This window comes from Chanos chanos, chromosome 5, assembly GCF_902362185.1.
Source record: "Chanos chanos chromosome 5, fChaCha1.1, whole genome shotgun sequence".
NCBI classification, from domain to species: Eukaryota; Metazoa; Chordata; class Actinopteri; order Gonorynchiformes; family Chanidae; genus Chanos; species Chanos chanos.
In genome coordinates, this window is record NC_044499.1 from 24,199,513 (window position 1) to 24,226,672 (window position 27,160).

General features: G+C 42.1%; 3 protein-coding genes across 3 annotated transcripts; 2 read left to right on the forward strand and 1 right to left on the reverse strand.

Annotated features, from left to right (window-relative positions):
* Window positions 1–6,863: 6,863 nt before the first annotated feature.
* otol1a (otolin 1a) lies at window positions 6,864–10,502 on the reverse strand. The gene is made up of 4 exons (XM_030774808.1): window positions 10,058–10,502; window positions 9,111–9,200; window positions 8,864–8,935; window positions 6,864–7,756 (listed from the first exon to the last, which is right to left on the reverse strand). The coding sequence occupies exons 1-4, from the start codon at window positions 10,500–10,502 to the stop codon at window positions 6,864–6,866; spliced, it is 1,500 nt and encodes a 499-aa protein (XP_030630668.1).
* A 3,546-nt stretch (window positions 10,503–14,048) lies between these two features.
* On the forward strand, window positions 14,049–22,446 carry ppm1la (protein phosphatase, Mg2+/Mn2+ dependent, 1La). Its single transcript, XM_030775855.1, has 4 exons — window positions 14,049–14,447; window positions 19,913–20,087; window positions 21,507–21,668; window positions 22,097–22,446. Exons 1-4 carry the CDS (start codon window positions 14,049–14,051, stop codon window positions 22,444–22,446), a joined length of 1,086 nt encoding a protein of 361 aa, XP_030631715.1.
* Window positions 22,447–26,161: 3,715 nt separating this feature from the next.
* On the forward strand, window positions 26,162–26,767 carry arl14 (ADP-ribosylation factor-like 14). Its single transcript, XM_030774809.1, has one exon. The coding sequence runs from the start codon at window positions 26,162–26,164 to the stop codon at window positions 26,765–26,767; it is 606 nt and encodes a 201-aa protein (XP_030630669.1).
* The last annotated feature ends 393 nt before the right edge of the window (window positions 26,768–27,160 follow it).

Genomic DNA, 27,160 nt, shown 5'->3' on the forward strand with positions numbered 1-27,160 from the left:
GTCACACCTGCCCAGTCAAGTCACAGCAGCCAACCAACCATCATCGGGGCGTTTACATCCACTGAGGGCCTCACCTTGGTGGATAGCACTGGGGGTACAAGTACAGGTGAAGCTGATGAAAGGGTATCAGGTTTTGGAAAACTTCGAAGAAGAAGCAAGACCTGGGAAAGTCGAGTCGAGACAGGCCATGGTCCCTATCCTCGGAGTCAGAATCTTTGGGCACAAAGACGGAACTCAAAAACCAAATCAAATTTAGAGGAATGTACCCATTCTCATTCTCAGTCAGCGAGCACATCTGATCAAGGTATCAGTTTTACAGTGGAATCCCCATCCGCTTCGGAACACTGTGTACCCTTGGCCGCAACATTCAGTGCTTCTGGAGACTCCGCTAGCACTCAACTACCCATTAAGTCAGCTCTGAAGTCAGGGTCCAAGAGCAGATCAAGTGGACCGCGAGTGGTGAAACTTTTGCCCTCAGTCCAGTATCGGCTCATTCATCTGGACCAGCAGATGGAGGGGAACCCCCAACTCATGAACTATCCCAATGAGGAGCAACTTGGCGGTACTATCAACAACTCCTCACAGAGCCTGCCCTCCACTTCTGGCTTGACTCCCCGTATCAAAACATCCACGCTTAGGTACTCTCCAGCTATGCTGACCCCTGAGCTCCAAGCTCTCGAAATATCAGCCACAGGTAAGGTGTGCCATAAACAGTCTGTTAATGTGTATGGTTTCCTTTTGTGTTTGTGGGTTTTAAGTGCTCCATGCCCAAGATTCTTGTCCTTTGACATCTCAGATCCAGGTGAACTGGTTATTGCAGGCGCTGTTTAAAAAACACAGAAAATCAAGATACTATTCATTACAACACTTTCACATAACCAGTTGCCTTCAGCGCTCTGGCCGTAAAGGCATACCTCACTGGGATTTTTTTAGGGTAGGACAAACTGTTCAAATGCCAAGCCTTGGACCTTTTTCACCTTCATATTCTTCTTTCCTGTGCCAGGTCACTTGGCAGATGAAGATGTGTGTCGTGATCAACTGGAGTGTCGTCCAGGGCTGCGATGTGGGGGCATGTCCAAACCCGAGGATCTCAGAGCAGAGCTACTGCGGGCAGAGCACCGTAAGGCAGAGTTACTGTGGGATGATGGGTTAACTGGTGCCCGGTGAGTGACTACATGTCTACATGTTCACACAGCTTAAAATGTCAATGTTACAAACTTTACCCATTTAAGGAAATCATATTGGTTGTGGTTATGATGGTAACTGAGTAGCTGTATGTTTATACACAATATGTAGTTAGTCATTTTCTTTGTTATGAAACTGAGGTTATGTTGTTCAGTGCTTTCAGTGTACAAATGCAGATGTTACTATGTACTGTATTATGCTACAATGTATCATCCTGTTCTGATTATCTGACTGTGTGATGTCCAAATTTAGAAGAGGGATGGAGCGAGAGGGCAGGCCCAAACTTTCTTTACGGCGCTTCTTCTCCGCCATGGGCCTCAACAGTGTGGGCAAGCTGGTGACGGGCAGTCGGTCCAACAGCATGGAACAACTGTCCTCCCCCCCAACCCGACCCAGCTCTGCCTCCGTCAGCCCCACGCATCGGACCCAGGCCCAACTGCAGAGAACCCCCTCACTTCAGGCAATACATACAGTGAGCATCCTCAGTCAGGGCTGATGGTTTTCAAATCAGTGATGCAAGTAAAATGGATTTTATAAATGTGCGAAAATCCCTTTTGTAGTTATGACATTTTCTCACAAGCTCAATAGAATGTGATGGGAACCAGTGGTCAAGGTTGTGAAATGGACATGTGTTGTAATACCACTGTTCACCACCAGGACTCCCCTCTGGCCCAGTTACGGAAGGCGTCCTCAGCTCAGAGCCTGCAGTCCCCAAAGAGAAGGACTGAGCGCTCCACCATTCTAGGGGATGTGCCTCTGCCTTACGGCCTTGCAGCAAGGTACAACATTCAATATAGTGTGTGTGTGTGTGTGCAAGGACAAATTCAGGGACTTGGTGCCTTACGGCCTAGCAACAAGGTACAATATGCAATATTGTGTGTGTGTGTGTGTGAGTGTGTTTGTGTTTGTGTTTGTGTATGTGTATGTGTATATTTAGTGTCTTTGTAGCCCACTTGGTGTAATATAATAATTAGGTTCATGCACATCACTTACTACACATAACTCCTTTACTGTGTCCCAGTGCTGCCTATAAATATGATAATATAATTGTATGATTTATAATTCAGTAAGTGTTAGATATCTCACAGAGCTCTAATCTGACCATGAAGATTTAACTAATTAGGTTACCTAACTAACTGAATACCTGAATAACTGAACATGTTAAAACATTTTAAAATACTTTAGATTTTTTTTTTTTTGACCAAGATCTGTGCAACTGTTTATCTTTTATTTTTAAATGTCACAGATTCAATTTTAAACAGTCTGAGTGCAAGACATTATGGACCACCATTAAACTAGTAGTCATTTCTGTAGCATATCAAGTGATCTCATGCTGACTGGACCTGTACCTGTCTCCCAGCTGCAGAGAGGCCCAGAGGGCAGGGAGTGGAGAGGAGCTGGATGGGTCTCGTGGCACAGGGCCACTGGGGCAGCTGGTACAGGCTTTTCCTGATGGGACACTGTTACTAGAGCTCACCAGACCAGCTAACGGACCATTTGGGTTTGTCATCTCAAGGGGAAAAGGTCGACCCAGCACAGGTAGGCATACCCTTAGGCATCATTTAAGGTTTTTGACCTCTTAACCTCGTATCCCTCTGCATCTGTCCAAGAGACTACTGTCTTGACAGACTCCTGTATGAAAGACAATTATGGTAGACTTAATGTTGGAATAGTACCTTCTAGAATAATGAATAACCACCAATGCAAACACTATATGTTCAAAGATATAGTGTAGACTTAATGTTGGAATAGTACCTTCTAGAATAATGAATAAACACCAATGCAAACACTATATGTCCAAAGATGTGAACTAGAGATGTGGCTATACACTGCATGATTCCTGTTCTATTCAGTTCTAGAGAGCATACTTTGCTTTGATTAAAGGGATTTTTTTAGATGATTTTTAATATTTACCTTACAGACTATTACAGGTCAAACTGAATGCACTATTAAGCTTCTTTGCTGACAGATGAAAATATTTTGTATCCCAGGCATCTATGTGGATCAGGTTGGAGACAATTCCTCTGAAAACATATACACAGGCCTGTTGGGGGCAGGGGACGAAATTCTGGAGGTGAACGGCGAGAAAGTGGCTGGTCTGACCCTGGATCAGGTGACCCGCCTACTCACTCGAGACAGCACAGCCACCATCCGGATCGTTCCGCATCGCTGGATCCAGCACTGAGTCTGATGGTGCAGGAGCAAGTTCCGCCAAAGCAATCAAGACTGGAGATTATCTGGAGAATGTGACGCAAATGAAGAGTGGATTGAACGTTGGTGGAATGAAAACTCGTTGTCTCTTTCACTTCACTCAGGACAGATGGCGATCTTCCAAAACACTGCATTTTAAATAAGTAGTGTATGATGATGTGAAATATACACTCATGTTGTTTACAGTTCTTGTTTACAACAATAAAAATATGTTTAAGTTTGCTCACATTTCAGCATTCAGTTCTGTTCATACACTAGTATTAGAATTTGAGGTATTAGTTTGTCAGTTTGTCAAAAATGATTTAGTTGTTAGCATTGACAAATGGCTAGAGAAGAAAAACACTTTAATCTGCAAGATTATATTAAGAATGACAGTATTGCAGCAGTCTTCTGTGTTTCCCAGAAGAAGTGTCTAAAGATTGAAAGCACAATGTTGTCCAGAAACACTCATTTTTGTACATAAATATTCAGTATCCTCTTTACTTTAAGCACTTCAACTCTCATGTTCTGTTACAGATTCCAGGCAACGTCAGAATTCAAGGATGAAATAGATGTTAAAACTATGGTGCACACAGTTCAGTGCAATATAGTTTATGGTTTTAATATCCACCTGAGGTAGAATGTCACACTTATTTTATGCATATACATGCTGTTCCCACAAAAATAATCTGTCATTGACTGCTTCAACTACTTGCATATACAAATTCTTGCAATATTTGGAATCTCTTGACCTCTCTTTTAATTTGTTGCTTCAATTTTAAGAAATCAAATTTAAGAAATGAGCACTATGACAAAATTGCCTCTGTGTGCATTTATTTTTGATTAGACAGAGTGTAGTTTGAGTCTTGATTTTATCACCTCATGGGTGTCCCCCTCTGTGTATTTATTTTCTGACGCCTCACAAATTTGACTTAGCATTTTATTTAACTGCTCAAGTGACCTCTTTATGTAAAGGGCCAGGATTCAGAACTTAACAGGTTCAGTGTCTCTCCCCATCCTCCCATCTTCTCTTCGCCCTGTGAGGCGAGGCAGGCCAATCAGAGCTTTCCTCACCCTCTTCATCAGTGCTCAAAGGAGAGTTTTGGGAGGCCCTCATTTCTGGGCTCTGGGAGGTTCTTCCTTGTCCTCCCTTTTTCCTCTTGCGTGAAAGGCCTCTTCCATGTCTACCAGAGGAGCTTTGTGTGCACTCTACAGAGGAGCTTCTTTGAGTTGTGTCTGAAGAGCTGTGTCTATAGCTACCTCTTGAGGAATTATAACTATGTCTTTCAGAGGAGCTGTGACTGGCGGATGAGCTGTGACAACCTCTATTAGAATCAGTGCCCAGTACTGACCAATCAGATGAGATCTCCTCCTCCAAGGCTATGTCGGGTACTGAACAGGGGGTGAGTAGAGGGCCATCTGCTCCAAGATCCAGCATCAGGGCTTCTGGGCCTCCAGAGATGGGCTCTGTGCCATGTTGGATCACCAAATTATCATCTTCACAGTTAGGAGAAGAGGGCTCACAGTTTGATACTTCTACCTGCATCATTCCTGAAAGAATGTTCTCATCGAACTTGTTCTGCGCCACTGAATCCTCAAAGTCAGCTCCCTTACTCAGCAGTATGTTGGTACTGGAATCAGTGAAGCTCCCTCCCTCTCCGTATGATGCGGATGAGTAAGCGATTAGATTTGAGCAATCATCGCATTCCTCATAATCAACGTGTATTGGCACTAATGTGGGTGGAGAAGAATCACTCCACTCTGCTTTGTCAAACTGGGCTGATGTGCAGATCTGCTGGCTGTCCTGCTGATGTGGAGGTGGAGAGTCACAGCCACTCCCTTGGCTCTCACATATTAGATGGTGAGTGATATTTTCTTGAGAATTCTGGGGAATTGGGAAATTAGTATTTGGCTCACCATTCATTTTAATAACAGAATGTCAAAAGAATCTTTAACTGTAGATGACATGTAACAACAAAGCACCATCAGCCATTAAAGGGGCATGCCAAGTGTGCACATGTTCCAAAACATGTTTCTGTGACATCATCACGTCTTGTGACATCGCAGTAGTGTTCGATCACCCCAAAATATGTGACTGTCATAATCTGCGTGTGAATAAACGGGCATGGAATAATGTAGGCTAAATATGGCGTTTTTGGTCATTTTCAACCATTTTACCTGAGAGTACCTATTCAGCTACAGATGATAGCAGTGCCAGTCTATGATTACTTAATATGCTCCGAGGTCTCAAGCTAAATGGATTTGCCATCTTACCATTAAAGATAGTTGGAGAACATTTTTTAATAACAGAGGATGTATGCACAACTAAATGGAAATACTTCGTTTAAGACAAATACATCAAAATCATATCTCCGCCTTTCCGTCTGGGCAAAAGCCTAAAGTAAACTATGACGTAGGCCTGCTTAGAAACGCACCTCGTTTTCTTGAAATCCCTACGCGCTATGAAGTGTTCAGAGACTTTGATAAAGTGATCCAAAATTGACAAACGGGATTATTTCAAAGATTTCCGCCAAAGTGGCGCCATCCCTAATTTAACATTTCTTGACATCTGTGTTTGTCAACTTTTGATTAAACGATGTTTTTCGGCGCAACCTATTTGGCTGTACTGTATTACTGAGTTTTCTTACCTGTTCAGTCTTAAATCTCTCTGTCCTTCCTAAATCTTTCAAAAATCATGGATAGTTGTGTTACGAAGTTTAACAGAAATCGCTTCATTTTGTTTAACTTAATTTTCATGAATGGTTCTGACGGAGAGTTGTTCGTGTTAGAAAAATGGTAAATGGTAAACTCTTACGTGTTTTTAGACCATAACACGTTGAATGAGATAAAGCCAAGATTTTTGTCATCTCTTTACTACTCCCATTGTTGCCGTGTCTTCTTCAAAGCCCAAAATGTTATTTACAATGCAGCTGTCCAACACAGTTTTAATGTAGCTCTGTACCAACATTTCTCATTTGACTAATTAAGGAACTGCTGATTAGCACACAAGTCATATCAGGTATATTAGAGACAGATTCGAGGGAAGGTGGTCTGTCCAGTAGGTCTGCCCAGGGATGGATTTGAAATATACTGGTCTAGCTCATTCCTCACCTTGACTATAATACTCTTTTGCCCTCTGGTGGATAAAGAGCAGTTCGTCCACTGGTGGTTGTGCTTTTGTAAACAAAAGTGATGTGTAGACGGTTATGTAACATGCTTCTGTAATGGATCTCGTAATGATTACATGAGACACTGGTGCTGCATCATCTTTTATTGCAAAAGCAGTTACCTATATCCATATGAGTGGGAGATATGCTTCTAATCCCATAATCCCTTCTAATCTCTCTCCATTTGAAGATGACAGATTGATGTGGTAGCAACAGTTTCAGAGCATGAGCAAAAGCACTGAATGGCTGCTGGGTTATAAAAAGCATATATTAACATGTCAGATTCAAGTTGAACTGATTCAAGCAAAGGTCAGGCAGAATTCACTCCTTGGAAGCGTCAGGATAGAGCAGGAACCCAGAGAAGGTGCTATCGTCCTCGCTGCTGGAGTACACTCCGTTCCAGTCCCGCAGCGTTTCCAGCCAAACCTGGTCTCCAGCACTCAGTCTCAGGAGTGCCATGTTGGAGGCCTGGTCAATGTCCTGGCCATACAAGGAATCACGCGTACGCAGCTTTCTCACTCCGTTCACCACCAGGGCAGCACGCAAAGGTCGGTTACGCACTGTGATGAAGTAGGAGAAGACATAGACTCCTGGGTAAGTGCAGTTGAACTTACTTATGTTTGGGTCCCAGTGCCCTTCCTCATTGTAGATGACCTTGTCAAATTTGACAGGTAGGCCTGGAGGAGGGAAGGAGCGGCTGGGAAACAAACCCACGCTGAAGGCCGATCGCTTCTGGACAGCGCTGTCTCCTTTTGGACCTTTCATGCCCCTCAGACCCCGTGCCCCCTTAGGGCCACGGGCTCCTTTCAGCCCTGGTAAGCCTCTTGCTCCTGCTTGGCCCGGTGGACCGGGTATACCTTCCTCTCCCTGTGGCCCTGGGGAACCAGGGTCTCCCTTCTCACCAGCAGCTCCTGGAGGCCCTGCAGCGCCTTTTGGTCCTGGTGCCCCAATGTCCCCCTTTGGACCTGCAAGGCCAGGGTCACCTTTTTCCCCCTTCTCCCCCTTTTCCCCTACTCCACAGTCCCCCTTGTCTCCCTGTTCGCCCTTTTCCCCCTTCATTCCATCCAGCCCTGGAGGACCCATAAATCCGTGCATCCCTGGTTCACCCATCTCCCCTTTAGTTCCATTCAGACCTGGCTCTCCCTTCTGCCCTGCGTCTCCTTTCATTCCAAGTAAACCAGGATCTCCCTTATCTCCTTTCAGACCTGCTTCACCTGCAGGTGAAAGTTGTTTAAAAAAAAAAGGATAAGTTACAGTAACATGTAAACTCTACTATTTTAGAACTGAGTCTACAAATGTGAGTGTTGATTACTGAATATTGATGTCATTTTTGACCAAAAAAAGAGAAAAGAAGATCTATGGCCCTGTTGACACCTTGCATTAAGATCCGATTTTGGTGATCCGATCACGAGAGGAGAGCTCAAAGGTGTAAACGCATCCAATGCGCATTGAGGTCACATCGAGGTCCAATCACTCAGACCACATTCGGAGGTGGTCTGGACCGCATATGACTACATTCTTATAGCAGTGTAAATGCGAATGCGTACTCGACCACACTGAACCCTCGCCTACTCAAGTAACGTCCTCAGTTTAAGCGGAAGTACGAACTCATTCGCATATGTACACATTCGCTCACCAGCGGCATCATATTAAAGTGCGACAACAGGCAACAACAACAACACCAGGCAAGATGGATATAGTTTTGATTTCTTCTTCTTCTTCTTCTTCTTCTTCTTCTTCTTCTCCTCCTCTTAATTTCCAACAAACCGACATAGGCACGGGAAGTCCGATTAAAAACAACGTTAACGTGAAAAAGCTTAACGTGGCTTCACGTTCCAAAACTGCGATCAATGATCACCAAATTTCTCTCTGACATCTCTTGTCAGAAATGCCTCTCCCTATCTAAAAATCAAAATCGAAATCCCAGGAGTATGGTCGTTATCTTACGTTAAGCGTTTTCCTCTCCATTGACGCCCGTTATCAGCTTAACGTGCCTTCCCAAAACAGCGATCAATGATCACCAAATTTGTCCGACATCTCACATGTCATAAGCACTATCTCCAATCAAAAAAGCAAAACTGACAGTCAATGAAAGGGGTAACGTGCTGGAAATGATTTACGTGTGCATTTGCATATAGAGCGGGGAAGTGAGATCCGATCTCAAGTGGTCACTCCAGACACGGATTCTAAAGCCAGGTGTAAACGGACATACTTAGAGCTGTCCACTTGTGATCGGATCACCAAATTGGATCTTGATGCAAGGTATGTTATGGATCTGTGTTAGGGTAACAGACGTGAACTCTTGTCACTGATAAATGCACCTGGTTCGCCCGGTCTCCCAGCACTTCCAGGTGCCCCTGGTAGTCCCTTTTCCCCTGGATCACCTTTATCTCCTGAGACATAAACATTAGAGAGAACAGCAGAACTACGATAGCTCAACAAGCCACACATTTTGCATACATTACAAAGAACCGGTCTCTGTAATACTCCACAGCAACCTAGCTTTTCATCTAGGTATATAAAGAGTCTCTTTATTATTGAATGGATGAGACTGGATGGGAAACTTACCTTTATCTCCCTTTTGTCCTGGAGTTCCAGGGAGACCTGGTTGTCCTGGAACTCCCCTGGGTCCCTCCTCTCCTTTCTCTCCTTGGGGACCTTTTAGATATGTACATTCGAAAGGTAGTTAGAGAGGACAAAACAGAAGCAGAGACGCTCATGGACCCACCTTGCATGGGAAAAGAATTTGCAGTCTCCCACCAAATTACCCTTTTTCCCAAACCTATAAAAACAATTGGCTCAGTTAATTAATATCCCAGGGAGCCCCTAAATATACTCAACAGTATGTATTCAAGTGTATTAAATTAGGACTGCTACACAGTCCTAAAAGACTGCAGCCCTCAACAGGGATGTCTGCCAACCCCCATGACCTGACTAGTATTCAGTAGCAATTTATAAACAGAAATGAAGGGATACTTTTACATCATTGGTTTACTAATTGAAGAGCCTGTTGCTTACTCCTCCATCGATAATCTACAAATCTGCAAAGTTAAAAACAGCAGAATCCATCTGATTCAACTCTCACACATTACGTATCAGAAACCAAGATCAAAGTTTACAAAATGCATCATTTCTCATGATTATGTTAATAGTACATGACTGTACCCACTACAGAGTTGTAAACACACTGTAATCACAGTGAAATGGCGTGCCTGGGAACCACTCACCAGCTGATCTATTTTTGAACCTCCTATTTATGGCAATGGAAAATATGATGGATTATAATGAGTTAAATACACACACACACACACACACACACACTTTAATGTCTAAGTTCAATTTTCTCTCTTACTGATCATATACAGTGTGTGAAATAATAGCAGGATTTGCAGTTGTGTTTGTCTATCTGAAGGGCATAACTACACATATAAGATTTCAGTAGGTTGACCTTCTAACATGGTTACCACTGCCTGTCATGTTTTTATTTTTACTCTTCTGTTCACTGTCCATCTCACCTGGTGACCCCTTTTCTCCCATTGGTCCAGGAGGGCCTCTCTCTGGTGGACAGCATTCACAGAAGTTGAAAAAACACTCATTGTAATCCAGGGTGTAGTTTCCTGGGCCACCTCCCAGATGGACCAAGGCCTCAGTGTGGTAATCAGATGAGTATGGAGTGCTGAAGAATGTGGCGCTGTCAGTAGGGGAGACAGAGTTGGCATCCATTGTGGACTCAGTGGTCTCCTCTGTACCTGACGTGCTGGATATGCCCGTAGTGGTGGTAGTCTGGCGTACCCCCAGTCGGCCTGGGGGCTGCGGTGGAACGACGCCTCCACCCCGAGGGGGTTTCTTGGTGGGTTTTGGTCTTGGCCAGCGTGTAGTTCTGGCTGCTGATGCGTGAGTTACTGTTATCACTACCACTAGAGCCGTTGCCAGAATGACCAGGTGAAATGAACTGGTCATAGCTGTGGCAACAGGTCAGGAACCTATACAAACTCTGTTGGGAGAAATAGTGAGAGAGAAAATAAATCAAAGAGAATCAAAGAGAAGCTGGTGGAAAGAGACAGCAAAAATACACTATAAAGGATAATTGTGAAAAATGAGTTTGACAATTTTAATCATGATCAACACACACATGAAGAGTAAATAAAAGTGAATGAGGCATTTACCGTGTTAACAGACGTGCTTGTTGTTTCCCCCTCACTGCTAACTTGGGGATAAATTGCATCCCAGCCATCCCTTTTTAACGGGTCTCGTCTCCTCCATCCCCCTGGGCCTGACCAATGGGATTCTGTTTAGCTACATGAACAGGTGGGGTGTACTTGGCATGGTTTAGCGTACACGATACCTGTGGAGACTCTAATGTGACTTTTTTTGGGGAGTATTGTATCAGTCAACCTCATTCTCATGCCTCTGGATCTTTCCTGTATTCGTAGGCATTGGGAGAGGCCATACATTATAGTCAAAAATTTCTTTTTGCTCATAGACTGACTCACCAAAGCACACACAAATTAGTAAACTTGTTCAAGAATATGTACAAGCAGTTTCATCAGTTTGGTTGTTGCTGCTTCATCAGTATGTTTGTGCAATGAATAAATTGATTTGAATTTGGATTTCATGGGACATGAGTTTTTTTAACTATTCAAAAGGAGTTGAAGAACGTTAAGCTACCAAAATAAACACAAGGATGGATGAGTCATCTTTTTCTCAAAGATCAAAGAGGAACAGAGACTGTGGGGGAAGTTCCAGAACATTCTCAGTGGTGTAAATGCACACTTGAGGGCAAGCAGTCAGGTCTCTCACACTTTGACGAATGTCTGTTCTAACCAAGACCACAACAAGCAGACAAACACTGAAACTAGAGTACTTCCCCCGACAAAAAAAGAAAACAAAGAAAAAAAACATGTACCTGAACAGTGAGGCAAGATAAAAATGTTCAAAGAAAGACTAGGTCAAGACTTGGTTGTTTCCCTCCAAGAGGTGGACTAGGGTCAAAACTCTCAAGATTCAAGGTGACCACAGGAACTGGCAGAGGCTCAAAGGAAAGTGAAATAATCAAAGAAAGCAGCTGGCACTCAAAAGAAAGTCATGGCAACTTTCATCCAAACTTACCAGCATGAAATCCAGCACTCATGACTTTTACATCTCAAGAGGGTTACCAACCAAGGTACTGAAGCTAGGGTGTCCATCTTAGACCTTAGGTAGTCAGAGGGGGGGTTGTGTTATGGAATCTCCCACCAGGACTACAACTATGACCTTACACCTGATATCAGTCAACTCTCAACTTGAGTCAGCTCTCAGCTGGCCACTAAGGAAACCTAGAGGAAAATAGGCTCATTGACTGTATGTTCAAAAACTTCAAATGTTTTCCTCTGAAATTCCAGAGAGAGACCGCAGCACAGAAATATCAAGATGTTTTGTAAGAGTAAACAGTACTTATAAAAAATCATCAGAGTTCATAAAAGTGAAAATTTTCTTAGTTCAAAACAATGGAGTTATTTTGTGTGACAGAGGTATTGCAGGGCTTCCCAGTAATCATCTTGTACTTAAAAGAGGGAAGATATTTAATCTCAAATGACCATTCCCATGTAAAGTGAAACCAAATGCCCTTAATTTCCACTCATTGGTGTCTTTTCAAAACATCTGCAGTGTTTTAAAACTTATTTCGAAAAGCGCATCTCTGACTCACAGAAAGGAATGAATCCTTTGTTTAAGTGGTAAATGTAGAAGGGTCTGAATGTTTTACTCTGACACTGACAGTTAGATCAGACCACCTCTGTCTCTGTAGACACAAGGGCGCCATTTGGGAGGGCAAGGTAAGAGGAGTGGGGGGCTAGGGTTGCTACCCGAGCCTATGCATTAGCTTCAAGAGGCTCAAGTGCTCTGAGCTAAATGAGATGATCTCGTTGCCAGGTGAATAGAATAGGGATCTTTAGCCAACGACGGATCCTTTACCTGGATACTGCCCTGTATTCGCCTCATTTGGCTCATTCAGCTCAAAAACACTTACAGCCATCCAGAATGTTGGTCACGATTTATGTTATTTATTCAGGTAATAATGAGTATTGGGAAAGGTTATTCTTTGCAAATAAAAGGGGGTCAAATGACCAATGGTGTAATTTTACTAAAACTGTTATATTACTCAATCAAAAGACGTAAACAAAAACTGCTCTACGTATCATTTTCATTATGTGCTTAATGTGGTAAGATCCTACAGCAATATACAGCAATAATTATACAATGTTGTATTTAACACACAAATTTAACATCACACAATCAAAGGTTTAATAGGTTTGGTCATTCAGACTAAATAAAAAGGAAGCCAGAATTTCCAAATACATGCAACCTCTTGACACAAACCGAGATGAACTAATGCACACCTCATTAAGACAGTTTCCTTAGACCAAGTGGCGCTGTGTAGAACAATTATCAGGCAATATTTCAAAGACATCCATTATAGACTAAATCCCTCTGGAATACAAATGAACAAGAATTTCCAACAGACTTGCCATCTCTGCAGTCAGTAGGCCTTCTTTCATTGTAAAACATGCTTTATTTCAAAATTAGACAAGCCAATCCTATTTTTGCAGAAGTCTGTAAATGGGTCTACAAAAACATGCAAAAAAATATGTCACTGCACACAGTGGGTTTCATAAAGCCCATGTGAAAGTACCCTAAAAGGGCTGATGATGAAGTAATCCATTTTTCGAAACTGACACACCATCGCTAAAAAACAGTAAATAAAGAAATTCTTAAGCTACTGATCAAGTTGCAAGGTAAGTTACCCTTACATATCACACTTCTATCTATCTATCTATCTATCTATGAGGATAATTCTCATTATTCTTAATTTTCCCAGTCTCGGTTACCGTTGCACTTAAAATACTTTGGGACTCCTTAAATAATAGCAGCACAGCGCGAGCGCAAAGCCCTCCGACATCACGCATGCGGTGCAGCTGGCGGATGATGTGGGAGGCTGCGTCTGGGACGGGCTAGAACGGCTCACGCTGAGCGTAGATGGATAGCCCACCAACTGACAAGCCATGTGACGGGGCATATCTCAAGGAAGCGGCGTATAGAGAAATGTCATAAAATCGTATCTTTTTTTTCATTTTGAGTTTAAGAAACCGTAAAGGCTCGTTTGAAGCATAGGGTTACTCAAAACGTGTCATGGCTAGGACAGACCAGCAGCCTCACTGCGGAGTTGCCCGCCGTGGTTTGTCATTCTGCAGCTGTTCCTTAGAGAGTCAGGACCATCGTTACGCTCAATTCTCCTTTGCCGTCTAAAGAGTAAATACAAGCTAGGACCGTTATACCGGATGTCCGGGCGGCTTGCTGCACAAAAGTGAGAAGAGTCTAGGTATTATCGCAAGCGAAATTAAGAGTCTGACTTTTTACATGGACCTGTGTAAGGACAATATATGAGTGTTCATCTTTATCCTCCTCTCCAGCTAGATAATGGAGTAATTTGCGCGAGGGAAGTGACCGCTGGCTGTCTCTCTGCGTGTGATGATAGGAGACACAATGACGCTGTTGTCTCTTTTGGGTCGGATCATGCGCTATTTTTTACTCAGACCAGAGACCTTATTTCTGCTATGCATAAGCCTGGCTCTTTGGAGTTATTTCTTTCATACGGACGAGGTGAAGACCATTGTCAAGTCCAGCCGAGATGCCGTGAAAATGGTTAAAGGTAAAGTGGCGGAGATTATGCTGAACGACCGACTCGGGGGTTTGGACGTCCTAGAATCGGAATTCTCCAAAACCTGGGAGTTCAAAAATAACAATGTCGCGGTGTACTCCATCCAGGGTCGGCGAGACCACATGGAGGATCGTTTTGAAGTCCTCACCGACATTGTCAACAAGAGCCATCCTTCGATATTTGGGATTTTTGATGGCCATGGCGGCGAGGTAAATTTACAATGTCCTTTTCTTAAATATCTGACATATGATGCAGGTATAATACAGGCCTAGTAAGCAAACAAAGACTCAGCCACATTGTTCGTTCACAGCCTCACTGAGAAAGCAGTCGCGTGCTGGTGCTGATGCAATTGCCACCAGAGTCATTATGGGTCAAACTCGTAATAATGCTACTTTATAATCCGTGTGCTACACAGGATTGGGCTGTACACAGTGGGGTTTTTGTGAGAGTCTGGCATTTAAGTGAGAGTCTACTGATCTGAGCAAGTTTGGTTGACTTTTAATTTCATACAAACCGACACCAAGTTTACTACAGTTTATCCTGTTCCTATTAACAAATGTGACAGCGCGTGCTGGTAAAATTACTATTGTATATGTCCATTTTTATTCCTTAAGCCTAATGTTTTGTTATTATTTAATTGCTAGTTTATTTGTTCTATGAAATAGCTGAGAGGAATCACAGAACTAAACAAAGACCTTGTCTTTACCTAAGGGATACTCATTTCTTTTTTCTTCACGTGCTGAGAATGCTAGTTTAATTCCCACTGGGTCCTCTTCTTTTGTCTAAAATTATAATTCCGCTCCTCCAGGGACGGAACACATCTGGCACTGCTCCTGGCTCTGTATACCTACCTCTGTGACAGAACCCCGTAATCAGCTTTATCCTACTTTACTTTGTGTTAAACAAAAGTGATTAAAAACATTTCAGAGAATTATGATTTAGACCTGTTTCCTGGTGATCCACAAAGACAACTGATTTAACCACTGTAGTGACTACTCATCACTAATCCTTTGACAAAATTGCACTGTCCAGTGCATAACCTCGAGACTTAGGTCAAGACTTAGATGGACATGTTTTTTTAACACAGCTTATAATTCTCATTGAAGGACTTTTATGGTGCACGAGGAAATCAAGCGACCAAATGAAGTAAGATCTTTTCTCTGTCATGTGTTGTTGAGGTACAGTTTGTCTAAGTTAGAAGCTCAGGAACATTTGTTTACACTGAAGGTCTTTGCTTCTATTGTGAACCAGTAAACAGAGCAGTGATGTGAGTTTTTGTTTTGAAAAGTGTTTAACCTTCTGTGCTTTGTCAATGTCATGGTCACACAAAAATTATTGGTGAGTGAAGAAATGTTTAATCGGTTATGAATCATCTCCTCTCAGTTTTTTTATGCTTGGCTAAATGTTATACAAGCAGAGAGAGACGCCTCTGTCTAAATAATCTGCATGCACACTGTGTATTTTCCCTTCAGTTGGTGTGACATTTTGTTGAAACTTTAAGTGTACCAGAAAGGGAGAGAGAGAGAGAGAGACTTCAGGGCCTTGAAAGCAGCTTTATAAGACACTCCTAACTGGGTCGTTGTGACCTTGCTTGTCGTTGTGTTCGGTTACAATTTGATTCCAATCCAATCATCCCTTGCGTCATGTCTCACAAAATGACATTCACAAATGCATCCGGTCGTCCTTGAACAAGACACATCCCCAGGAGCTCCTGAGGCTCTGTCTCTCTGGGATTAGCTTTCACGCTGGTACCTGAATTTCATGAGATAATCATATGGACTTCAAGGACTTCTGCATTATCTGCTAATAGTCTCCATTAGTCATGTTAATGGTTTCTGGGCTGATGGATGATTCCTGCTATTAATGTCCTGCTCCTTAGCCACCTGAACCAATGTGTTCATTTTTCCCAATCAGAATGGTGTAGGGGGCACTGTAATTGGTGTCTGAGAGAGATGGGAAGCATTTAGACCACACAGATTGGAGAACACTAAAAGAGAAGTTTGGGCTGATGTACCATTCGTTGGCTGAACCTTGGAGAAATTGTTCTACTCACCAGGCAACAGAACAGGAGTCAGTAAGAACATACAAGAGGTTCCAAAGCTCTCCAGACAAATTAGACAAATTAATGTGATCCAAACAGGGATCATTGTTAATCAGGCTTTCTTCAAACTTGATTTTTCACAGTCTCAGCATTCAAGCAAATATGTGACATAAGCGTTGATATCAAAATGTCAAAACTGTTCTGTTACACGTCATGTTTTGCATCATTAATAATAATACCTTGTTAGTGTAAGTCAGTTTTTAATCATTCAAGTCATACAGCTCCTGCATCATGTTCTCTCTTGCAATTCTGAATGCATTGACTGTCCCATGATTAAAATTACTGATGGATGAAGCTTCATTTTGACGTTTAATAAAGGCACAGATGGGGAGAGGGAAGGGGGGGGGGGCAACAACACCCACAACAGGCAGCTTGTGAGCATTGTACATAACACACAACTGTTGAACATTTTTAGAAGTATGGGAAATAAGAATTTGTCTGTAGTTACATACAGAGCCTCCAGTCCATTCTAATTAAGCTGCAAAAAAGAAAAAAAAAGCCAGCCACCTCCTTCATCTTAGAGTTCTGATGTATTTAAGATCATGGTCCACTCGGCCGTGGAGCATGGTAGTTTAGCTGTGAGTGGGGGTTGGTGGGGGTGGGGGTATTCCAGACTGGATGGGTGAAAAGAAAAAAAGGGGGGAGGGTCAGCTCAGGTCACCGTGAGCCCCTCCCGCTACCTTGTCCTTTGTTCCCCAGACACAGAACTACAGCTGAGACTGTTCCCCAGACACAGAACTACAGCTGAGACTGTTGAATAATTCAGCGCCCGACACCTGCACACAACACCCAGAGTAATGAGCAGTGAAACGTAACAGTCAAACCTGTTACGGAGTACAAAACATAATCTCAATTTGTCTCAGTTTACAAAACTAAAAACAAAACAAAAAACAAAACATGGCTCATCATACTAAAAGTAACTTTTAGAAAAGCATTTTTTTCCAATTCGTTGGACAAGGCATATAAAATAAAGTGGAGTCCAGAAAACAAACAAATAAACAAACCAAAAAAAAAAAAAAAAGAAATGTGCTACAACAAACTGTTGGTTAGGCACCAAAATTGTAACCAGCCCTTCCTATTCTTTTGACTAGGAGTTCACTCCCTGCTCACATCATCAGACTGTCTCATCCAGCAATGCTAAACCAATCATTTTTGCAGAGACATGTTCATTTTATGTTAGGACTGATATTGATTCCTGGATGACCTGAAGTGCACAGCTGCTAACGTTCGGATCTTAAGCTCAAGCCTTAATATATTAATGATCGCTCATTTATTTTTCATGCTCATCTGACAGGCTGTCGTGCTTCTGATTTTAGCTCTCTCTCAGATCAGGGAGCATCTCCGTGGCAACCACAAGCCATGTATATACACATATGTATACACTGTGTTAAAATTAGAGCCCGACCGATATAGGATTTTTCAGACCGATATCAATTTCGATATTTGATGGTTTAAAAGCCGATAATGATATATCAGCCGATATTCTTTTGGGTTTTTTTCCAGAAACACATGACATAAACAAAGATTTTCCCTAACATTTGTTATGTCTAGTTATGTAAGAGTCCTCACCAAGATAACATGACATAATGCAGTTTAAAAATAAACTTGTTTAATTGTCATAAGTAGTGTAGCTTTGAACAAAGGTACAACAAAATACATTACATTTTTGATAAATAATGCAGTAAACTGATACAGTGTGCTAGAGTAAACGCTGCTGTTGAATGCATCTAATACAACATGAATATAGTCACATATCAAGGATTTGCAACTTTGGGATTTCACACTACACGTTTGAAAGAGAAACTAGATAACTTTGTTTGGCTACCAAGCCATGTTAGATACTTGTTCAGCTCACGTTTATTGACATGCGAGTCATGCGAGTCGCAGATATATTTACCATTGACTCATTTAGGCAGAATAAGTTAAACGCTGCAGTTTAATGGCTCATTAAAGTTAGCTGTCTTCCACTGATAAGCATGGCATTAGCTTGCTTTGTAGGTAACCTAATTTAGCAATGGACAGCGTTATAAGCTGCTGTAAGCGATGTTGCCAGAGGAAATTTTTAGAAGAGACAAGGGAGAAACGACAGGACCCTTGTTTACTTACTCGCTAGAACTACCACGCTGTTTCATAAATAAATTTACAATCAAGTTTGTCAACAGCTTAGTCTACACCATTCAACTAACATAACATTAAACGTAATTTTGATGTTTGACTGATTGTACCGGCTTTCACGTTACTGCAGCAAAACCAGGCATGGCTGACATGAATGTCATAATATGGTTGAAGGATCCATCTTCCGTCTCTTTTTTTATCGGCTGTTGTAAACGCCGATACCGATTTATCTGCAATTAGCTCATATCGGCCGGTAATATCTGCACGCTGATTTATCGGTCGGGCTTTAGTTAAAATAGCTTGCATATGCACATCCCTATATCACATTAGTCGAATATTGAAAAGTCTCGTACAGATGTTGCATCCCACCTTCATATTTATGTCATGATGGAAAGGGTTCTACTCTTGAGTGACGAGAGAGAGGGAGAGAGAAAGAGGGAAAGAGGCATCCTGCGTCTTCGGAGACGGCTATTATGTTTGCCTCTCCAGTTTCATCACTGTATTTATAGCAGGGCATTGCTGAGTCACTGGCCAGAGTTCGAACTCAGAGACACATGCACTGCAGGGATTAGTTTAGTCACTTTGAAGAATCTAAACAGATCTCTGTGTTTAAGAGCCCATGCACTCAGTTTGGGAATGAGAATATATACACACTAACCTTGTCTTGTGTTTTAGGAAATATTCTTTTCATTGTTTTTCTGCCATTTCACAGTCTGTTGTAGTGAAAAAAAAAACTGGTACATTCTGCCACAAACACACGCGCACACACTGCTGGAAGTCCTGTGAAGGAATATATAGGGAGCTTTGTCCAAAAATCCTGTTTCCTCAATATCGTCTTTGTATTTACAAGTGATGTCAGTGTCTGATCCCTTGTTTTTAATATCTGAGTCACTCTCACTCTCTCTCTCCCTCCCTCTCTTTGCAATTTGCTGCATTCATTCTGACAGGCCTTTAAGCCCTCGAGCAAATTGCTCTCCAAAAACCAAACTTTTAGCTTCCATTTGAGTTGTTTTAGCTTCGGATATCAAAGATATAACAAGCTCACCGAGACATTAAAAGACCCTTTTTGTTTTGTAAACCTGACAAATGGCAATTTGTTACCCTCCCAATTCGTAACAGTGGTTCAGGGTTAGATTTTCAAATGGGATAGATCCATAGCGTTTGGAGGTTTATTTATAAAAGAACTGAGCATCTCTCAAGGAAGACAAAGAAACTAATTCAAGGAAGAATTTTTGGTCTGCACCTTTTGAGTTATACTTTCCACCCTTCAGAAATAATCACTGAAATTTTTTACTTGAATATAAGATATGATATGATATGATATGATATGATATGATAAGGCATCTTCTCAGGGTTTTTTTCTAAAATTTATCACAATACAAGAGTATTCCCTCAATATTCCTAATATTCTCTCTCTCTCTGTCTCCCTCTCTCTCTCTGTCTCTCCCCTCTCGGCAGACTGCTGCTGATTTTGTGAAGGCTCACCTGCCGGATGCACTCCGGCACCAGCTGCAGGCCTATGAAAAGGAGAAACGGGAGAGTCAGCTCTCCTACTCCTCCATACTAGAGCAGCGTATCCTAGCCGTGGACCGAGACATGATCGAGAAGTTCTCTGCCACTCACGATGAAGCAGGTGAGGTGATATCCAGAGGTCACTGAAGTGCGGAGAAGGAGAGGAGGCAGGGTTCATACGTGGTCAGTAGTGGAGTAAAAAGAGACAGATAGATAGAGAGACAGATAGATAGAAAGAGAGAGAAAGAGAGAGAGAGAGGTACAGAGAGAGAGAGGTACAAGCTATGAAATTGAACAGAGAACCGATTTTTGCCCTTGCTGCAGAAGCTGTAGGTCTGTTGACTGGCATGCTGCTTTGTGAGGCTGTGTGTTGTAGAAAAAAAAAACACAATACAAACAGTCTGTGAATTGAAGAGTTAGAGGAGTATGGGTAAAGAAGTATTAGAGAAGTTTGGGTAAAGAAGTATTAGAGAAGTATGGGTAAAGAAGTATTAGAGAAGTTTGGGTAAAGAAGTATTAGAGAAGTATGGGTAAAGAAGTATTAGAGGAGTATGGGTAAAGAAGTATTAGAGAAGTATGGGTAAAGAAGTATTAGAGAAGTTTGGGTAAAGAAGTATTAGAGAAGTATGGGTAAATAAGTATTAGAGAAGTTTGGGTAAAGAAGTATTAGAGAAGTTTGGGTAAAGAAGTATTAGAGAAGTTTGGGTAAAGAAGTATTAGAGAAGTTTGGGTAAAGAAGTATTAGAGGAGTATGGGTAAAGAAGTATTAGAGAAGTTTGAGTAAAGAAGTATTAGAGGAGTATGGGTAAAGAAGTATTAGAGAAGTATGGGTGAAGAAGTATTAGAGAAGTTTGGGTAAAGAAGTATTAGAGAAGTATGGGTAAAGAAGTATTAGAGAAGTATGGGTAAAGAAGTATTAGAGAAGTTTGGGTAAAGAAGTATTAGAGAAGTATGGGTAAAGAAGTATTAGAGAAGTTTGGGTAAAGGCAGGAAGGGTCAGCTTTGCAATGTAGCAGTGTAGTCTGTGAGGCTGAATTTTCTGTCTTTCAGATAGAGACAGGTTTAATCATCATGATCTAGGTTTACTATGAAGAGGGGTAAACAGAGGTTAGCTAGTAAGAAAACACTACAATTCTAACAATACTGCCTCACTCTGAAACCACACCACTAATACTCTGCATGACCGCTCTGAAAAAATATACTACTGGAAAAGTCACTGTAATCGGACAGCACAAGCCTATATAATATGCTTAAAGTCAGTCAGTCACAAACAGGGCACTGCAAAGCTACAATTGCTGACATGCACAGTGTGCTTTGACATCCAATCTGTCAACTCACAGTCAAGTTATAAACTGAACTACAGGCAGTGCAGTTGAGCGATGAATGCAGCCCTGTTTTTACTGGTGAAAGTTTAATATAGAATTGTGACCAGTGTATCTACTGGGAAGTTTTTGCTTTAGTCCTCATTGCTTAAATGCTACTTGTGTTTTGTAATGACTAGTGAAGTGGAGGATACTGACTAGCTCTAATCATCTTTCAGGAACCACATGCTTGGTGGCTTTGCTGTCTGACCGTGAGCTGACTGTGGCCAATGTTGGTGACTCTCGGGGTGTTCTGTGTGACAAGGACGGGAATGCTGTAGCCTTGTCACATGATCACAAGCCCTACCAGCTAAAGGAACGCAAAAGGATCAAAAGAGCAGGTGAGTCAGACAGTGATGTCGCGTTGCATCATAAATGGCTATCCTTCAGAGCCCCCTGCTGGCTAAACGTGACAGTGCAGGCCATCTGATAGAATACTTGTCTTGACTGCTGTACTACTCAGCTGTTGTACTCTGTTTAAGACTGTGCTTCTTCATGAATGTCCTATGGATTCATGTAACACTACATGTTCTACCCCAGCTCTAACCTTCTCTCTCACGGACAACAATCATACCTGAACTCTGAACTAATATTGAATTAGCACTGTTGTTTACAGCATAATTTTTTTGGGCTCAGCTCAGAATTCCACTGAACTGTAACTTAACTCATATGTTAGCCCAGAACAAAGAAAGGCCAATGTGAAATGGGAGTGTGGTTTAGCCCAGGCTAAATCTGTTACCTAATTAAAACACTGCCCACACTTCTTCAGGTGGCTTCATAAGCTTCAATGGCTCATGGCGTGTTCAGGGCATCTTGGCAATGTCGCGTTCACTCGGTGACTACCCACTGAAGAACCTCAACGTGGTAATTCCTGACCCAGACGTGCTGACTTTTGACTTGGACAAACTTCAGCCGGAGTTTATGATCTTGGCTTCAGACGGCCTGTGGGACGCCTTCAGCAACGAGGAGGCCGTCCGTTTCGTCCGGGAGCGTCTTGATGAGCCACTTTTCGGCGCCAAGAGCATTGTGCTGCAGTCCTTCTACCGCGGTTGCCCTGACAACATCACCGTCATGGTGGTCAAATTCAAGAGCAGCGCTGCGGGAAAAGCAGGGGAGTAGACAGACTACATAGGCAAAGGGTCAAGTCTGGATATCACTGGATATCAGACAAACAAATCACAGTCATTTGTAAAGATATCCTAGATCTACTGCCTGGTACTGCTAAAGGAAGTATTCACAAGCATATACACTCATTAAAATCCCTTATTAATGACATTGAAATGGATTTGTTTCTACCTTTGCAATTATGGACACATGTCTAACATTTTTGGAATAATCAAACTCACCCATGTGTTTTGTACTGGACTGCACCGTAACGTGATTACTTGAAACTGCATCGATGACTTCTTTTCGCCAACCCTGCAAAAGGTGCCAAGTTGATTGTCAAGCTGTTTGTGTCCTGGTTATACAACCCGCCAAGCCCCTCCCCCCAAAAAATTGCACTCTTATTTTTTATTGCAATGGAATACTGTATTCAGTAGATATAAAAATTGCCTTTCATTTGTTATGGAGAGGGTTGGCAATGTGCCATCCAGTTATATTTAAAAACGTGCATGATCTAGCCTCACTCTGAAACCACTGCATGACAGCTCTGAAAAACATATGACACTAGACAGACCCAAAACAGACTCTGTCATGCAGCAAACAGACAGACTAACACATGTTTTCTGGACTAGTCTGACAATGAATAGCTTTTATCAAAGTGTCGGCTTTAATGGTGGAAATATGCAATAATGTTTGAGCCTGGCCTAGGCTACATCTCTAATGGTACTACTTCAGTCTTTCCTTCACACACAACAAGAACTAAAAGATATCAAGAATTTCTGTGGCCTTTGATTTTATTTTTGTAGTTCTTTTAAATTTATTTTTTCAGTATTCCTTTTGTTGCCAATGTGTTTTTTTTTGCCAACATAGATGATGCTTAAAATTGTATGGCTCGATCTCAAAATCTCCTGATCATTAAAGACAGCTCTTAGACATATCCCTGATTTTTCAAAGTGTTTCTTATCAATTTTCTTTATCAGGAAATTTGTGAGAGTTTTTGGATGACAATAAACCATACGTAGTAACTACATAACGTACGTTCTTCTGATGAATAATAATTTAAGACCGTTTATCGAGGGTTGTTCATGTGTCATACAGTCTTATGCAATGCACTTGTGCGTCACGCAAACAAATTATTCTTATTAAAGATTTAAAAGTCTTATTAAGATTCTTCTTAAAGTCGGTATAAGTGAATATCTCATAGATGCTGTATATAACCATATTGAGGAGAGTTTGTGTCTCAAAACAATTTCATGACGTAGGTGAGATGCTTCTGGGTGACCTCTGGGATGCCACGCTTAGAGTGCAAACACATCTATACCATTCCACTGAGCAGAGTAATTAGGTAACCAAACACCAAGGCGCTATTTTAGTATTCCACAGCTCCAGTCCACGAGGGCTGCGGCAGAAATCTTAACACCAACGAAAAGGAACGCAGCCTATAATGACGTCTGGGGGCAGGTGGAATAACCCAGAATAGCGCGCAGTTTGTAAACTGAAATATGAAAATCTTAAATGCCACTGGCCTGAGACCCTGTCGTTAAGTAAGCTTACCGAAAGTCCTAGTGAGTCACCCTCGCACTAGAGCATTACAAGAACCGACAGACCCGTACCTGTCATCGCATTGTTAAGGGAAGCCAAGCCAGTAAAAGGAAATGACATCCAAGCACGAAGTTAAATAGCGTGAGCTCCTACCATTGCCTTCAAAAGACAGCAAAGGGCTCGAGTTAACTAATTCATTCATTCATTCATTCATTTGTTTATTCGTTTATTTAAAGAATGGGACAGCGGGGCTCCAAGTCATCTCTTGACGCAGAGGTGTTGTATGTGCGCTTTGGTGCAAGTGGCCAGCTTGATCAAGTGTACCAAAGATCAAAGAAATCTTTAGCGTCGGTCTCTTCCACTGAGTCCGTTAAAATGAAGAGACTGTCCAGCATCTCGCAAAACGCAGCCGTTAAGGCAGCGAAGCGAAAGAGCTGGAATCGTTACAGCTGGCACAACTCCGACGCTCCGGGACTGATTTTTGTTGAGGACGCCACAGGAGGGGTGTGGATGAAGCCTAGAGAGTGCTTGGCAAGATCTTGAGGATGGAGAACTTAAAGTGGCTGTGTACCTCGAGAGAAACCTTTGCTTTTTCTCGGCGATGTCTCTCCATCCTGAAGCCTACATTAACAGGCTGCCCATGGAGATGCGTAACCGTCTAACCACCAGGGTGCAGTTTTCAGCGATAAATGAGTTGATATGCAGGAACATGTAAGGAGAGAAGCATTACTGATTGAACATTTCTGTACGTTGGTGCCTTGGATACTTAGAAAGAACCTTCCAAAACTTGGCAAATGTAAACTATGCGTGCCAGGTGAAATGGATTTCTGGGTGAACGCCTTGTTTTACTGAACACATAGCCTACTCCCATCATCATTTGTGGGATGCTGCTGGGCATAGTTCTGAAGGGATTATGGAATATGGGTTTGAGCATGAACTATACAGTTTTTTTGCCGTCTGTGTCAACGATGCTTGTTTTTCATCTTGTCACCATAACCCAGTAGTTTTTGTTGACGGGGGGTTTAAATAATTAAATAATTAAATACATGACGGCAGGCATCTACGCTTTTAAATTAGGCCTGTAGTTATTGATATACAGGGAAGAATGTGTGATATTTAAGGTCTGCTGTTCACTGATCGTCTCGGCATGTGTTTTCATCGACCTTCTCTTTCTGTCTTATCAGAAGCCATTTACTTTATCCGATTGGACATACCGATGACAACTAGGCCTATTTGACTGCAAAACTCTGTCCGCCCCCGGTTGTCTCAGTAATGTAACGACAATATCATGAATTATTCGAAAGCACCAGGTCATGTGTTTAAAGAGTGAAAATGTGAGACATGGGCTATCTCTGCGTCCATTTGCAATGCTGTTCGCCTCAAATGAGGATTCGAAAAGTCTAAAAGTTATACGGGTGTTAGCATATGTTGGCGCAATACGCCGGAGCCTCTACTGTGCAGTCAGAAAAGGAGTCATAGACCAGGTATAAGACTGATTGGCTTTGGAGGAGGAACTGTAATTGTGACTGCATCATCTTACGCTTGAAAACATGCGGTACAATGTGTGCCTGAGCTGTAAATACACATGGCTTAATTTACACTGTGTATGACCTATACGTGTGTAATGATACAGGGTGTGTCATTTTTAACGCAGACACTTACACGAAAATGTTGAACTTTACTTAGGGGGTCAGCCGAGTGCTCCTGCATGTTACATTATAGAAAGGGCCCCTCAAAATATTGCGCGTAAAAATACGGAAACGTATGACCTGCTTTACTAACCCTGCCTCTATTGTGAAAATAGGGAGGAAAAGGGGTTCTTCAAAAAAGAGGTTCTTCAAATATTGATCCTTCAGCCTAACATATTTCAAGTAAATGATCGTCAGAGTGAAATGTAAAACTTCATCATACCATTGTCTTGTGCCACAAAATTAGCCCCCTTCACGAGAAATTTGTAAACTATACTCGTGTCCACGAGTTCTGTGTTATACTTTGACCCTGCGCTTTATCATAGAAGTCCGAGTTGATAAGTGGGCTATAATAACTCACTCAGTAACAAAAGACAATACACAAACCTTGAGCAAACAACAGGAAGAGCGGAGACAGTGAAGGGACAAGTTTAGCCCTCGACAAAACAACTGGGTTTTGAGAATTTTTCTCTAGACTAAGTGATTCTTTGCAAACACATATGGGTGTGCGGGGATCCAAATCACAAGTTCCTATTCTTCTCCTTGGTCTGGATGGAGCCGGCAAATCAACTCTTCTCTACAAACTTAAATATAATGAACATTTTACCACGGTCCCGACAATTGGATTTAACGTTGAGATGATCGATGCCAGGTCAAATAAGAGAAAAATCGCCTTGACAGTGTGGGATGTTGGCGGTCAGTATAAGATGCGTGTGCACTGGAGGAATTTTTATCAGGACACAGCTGGAATCCTGTTCGTTGTGGACTGCTCCGACAGGCGTCGCTTAGACGAGGCCCGGAACGTACTGGAGCGCACGCTCAGGAACGATCTTTTGAGAGGATTACCTGTGGTGGTTCTCGCCAACAAACAGGACATTCCAGGCGCTGTGACGGCCGCGGAGCTGACCGAGACCTTCAACTTGAGGAGGACCTGCAGCGACCGCGACTGGTTCGTTCAGCCGTGCTCAGCTATGACAGGTGCAGGACTGGAGGAAGGCTTTAGACGAATAGCGCACATGGTGAAAATCACATCTGAAGACAATAACATTAAGGACACTGTAAAATATTTGGGTCAAAAATCTGTTAAGACTATAAGGAATCAATGAATTTGCTAATATCACCCCCCCACACACACACAGGTTTGATCATGGTATTTTTTTTTTTTTTTTGTAATGATGGCACTGGTCAGGGCTTGTTTTTGGGTTTGAATTGTTAAATGCAGGATACCTAAATTTAATCAAAAGAAATGCACTGTATGTTATCCATGGACTTGTCTGAAGTCATCAGCACCAAGAGGAATCCTTTCATGTCAATTTAGTGGCATGTCAGACTGGATGCATACATAGTCAGATGTGGTCTAGCCTGTTAAAGCATCAAAGATCATAATCACTTCATTGTGTATGTGCTACTGCACTGCAGTTAAACAGGAGAGAACGCTTGTTGAATATTAAACAATTGAGTGAGCACAGACCAGACTGAAATCTGATTATAAAAAGATT

Bases quoted from the DNA above. Each gene is read 5' to 3' on its own strand.
- otol1a (XM_030774808.1), bottom strand. From the start codon at position 10,502: ATGACCAGTTCATTTCACCTGGTCATTCTGGCAACGGCTCTAGTGGTA. The intron at 8,936-9,110 runs GTAAGTTTCCCA...TTTATGTCTCAG, and splicing joins AGGACAAAAGGGAGATAAAG to GAGATAAAGGTGATCCAGGG. The intron at 7,757-8,863 runs GTGCATTTATCA...TTTCACCTGCAG, and splicing joins TGGGAGACCGGGCGAACCAG to GTGAAGCAGGTCTGAAAGGA.
- ppm1la (XM_030775855.1), top strand. From the start codon at position 14,049: ATGATAGGAGACACAATGACGCTGTTGTCTCTTTTGGGTCGGATCATG. The intron at 14,448-19,912 runs GTAAATTTACAA...CCCTCTCGGCAG, and splicing joins TTGATGGCCATGGCGGCGAG to ACTGCTGCTGATTTTGTGAA. The intron at 20,088-21,506 runs GTGAGGTGATAT...ATCATCTTTCAG, and splicing joins TGCCACTCACGATGAAGCAG to GAACCACATGCTTGGTGGCT.
- arl14 (XM_030774809.1), top strand. From the start codon at position 26,162: ATGGGTGTGCGGGGATCCAAATCACAAGTTCCTATTCTTCTCCTTGGT.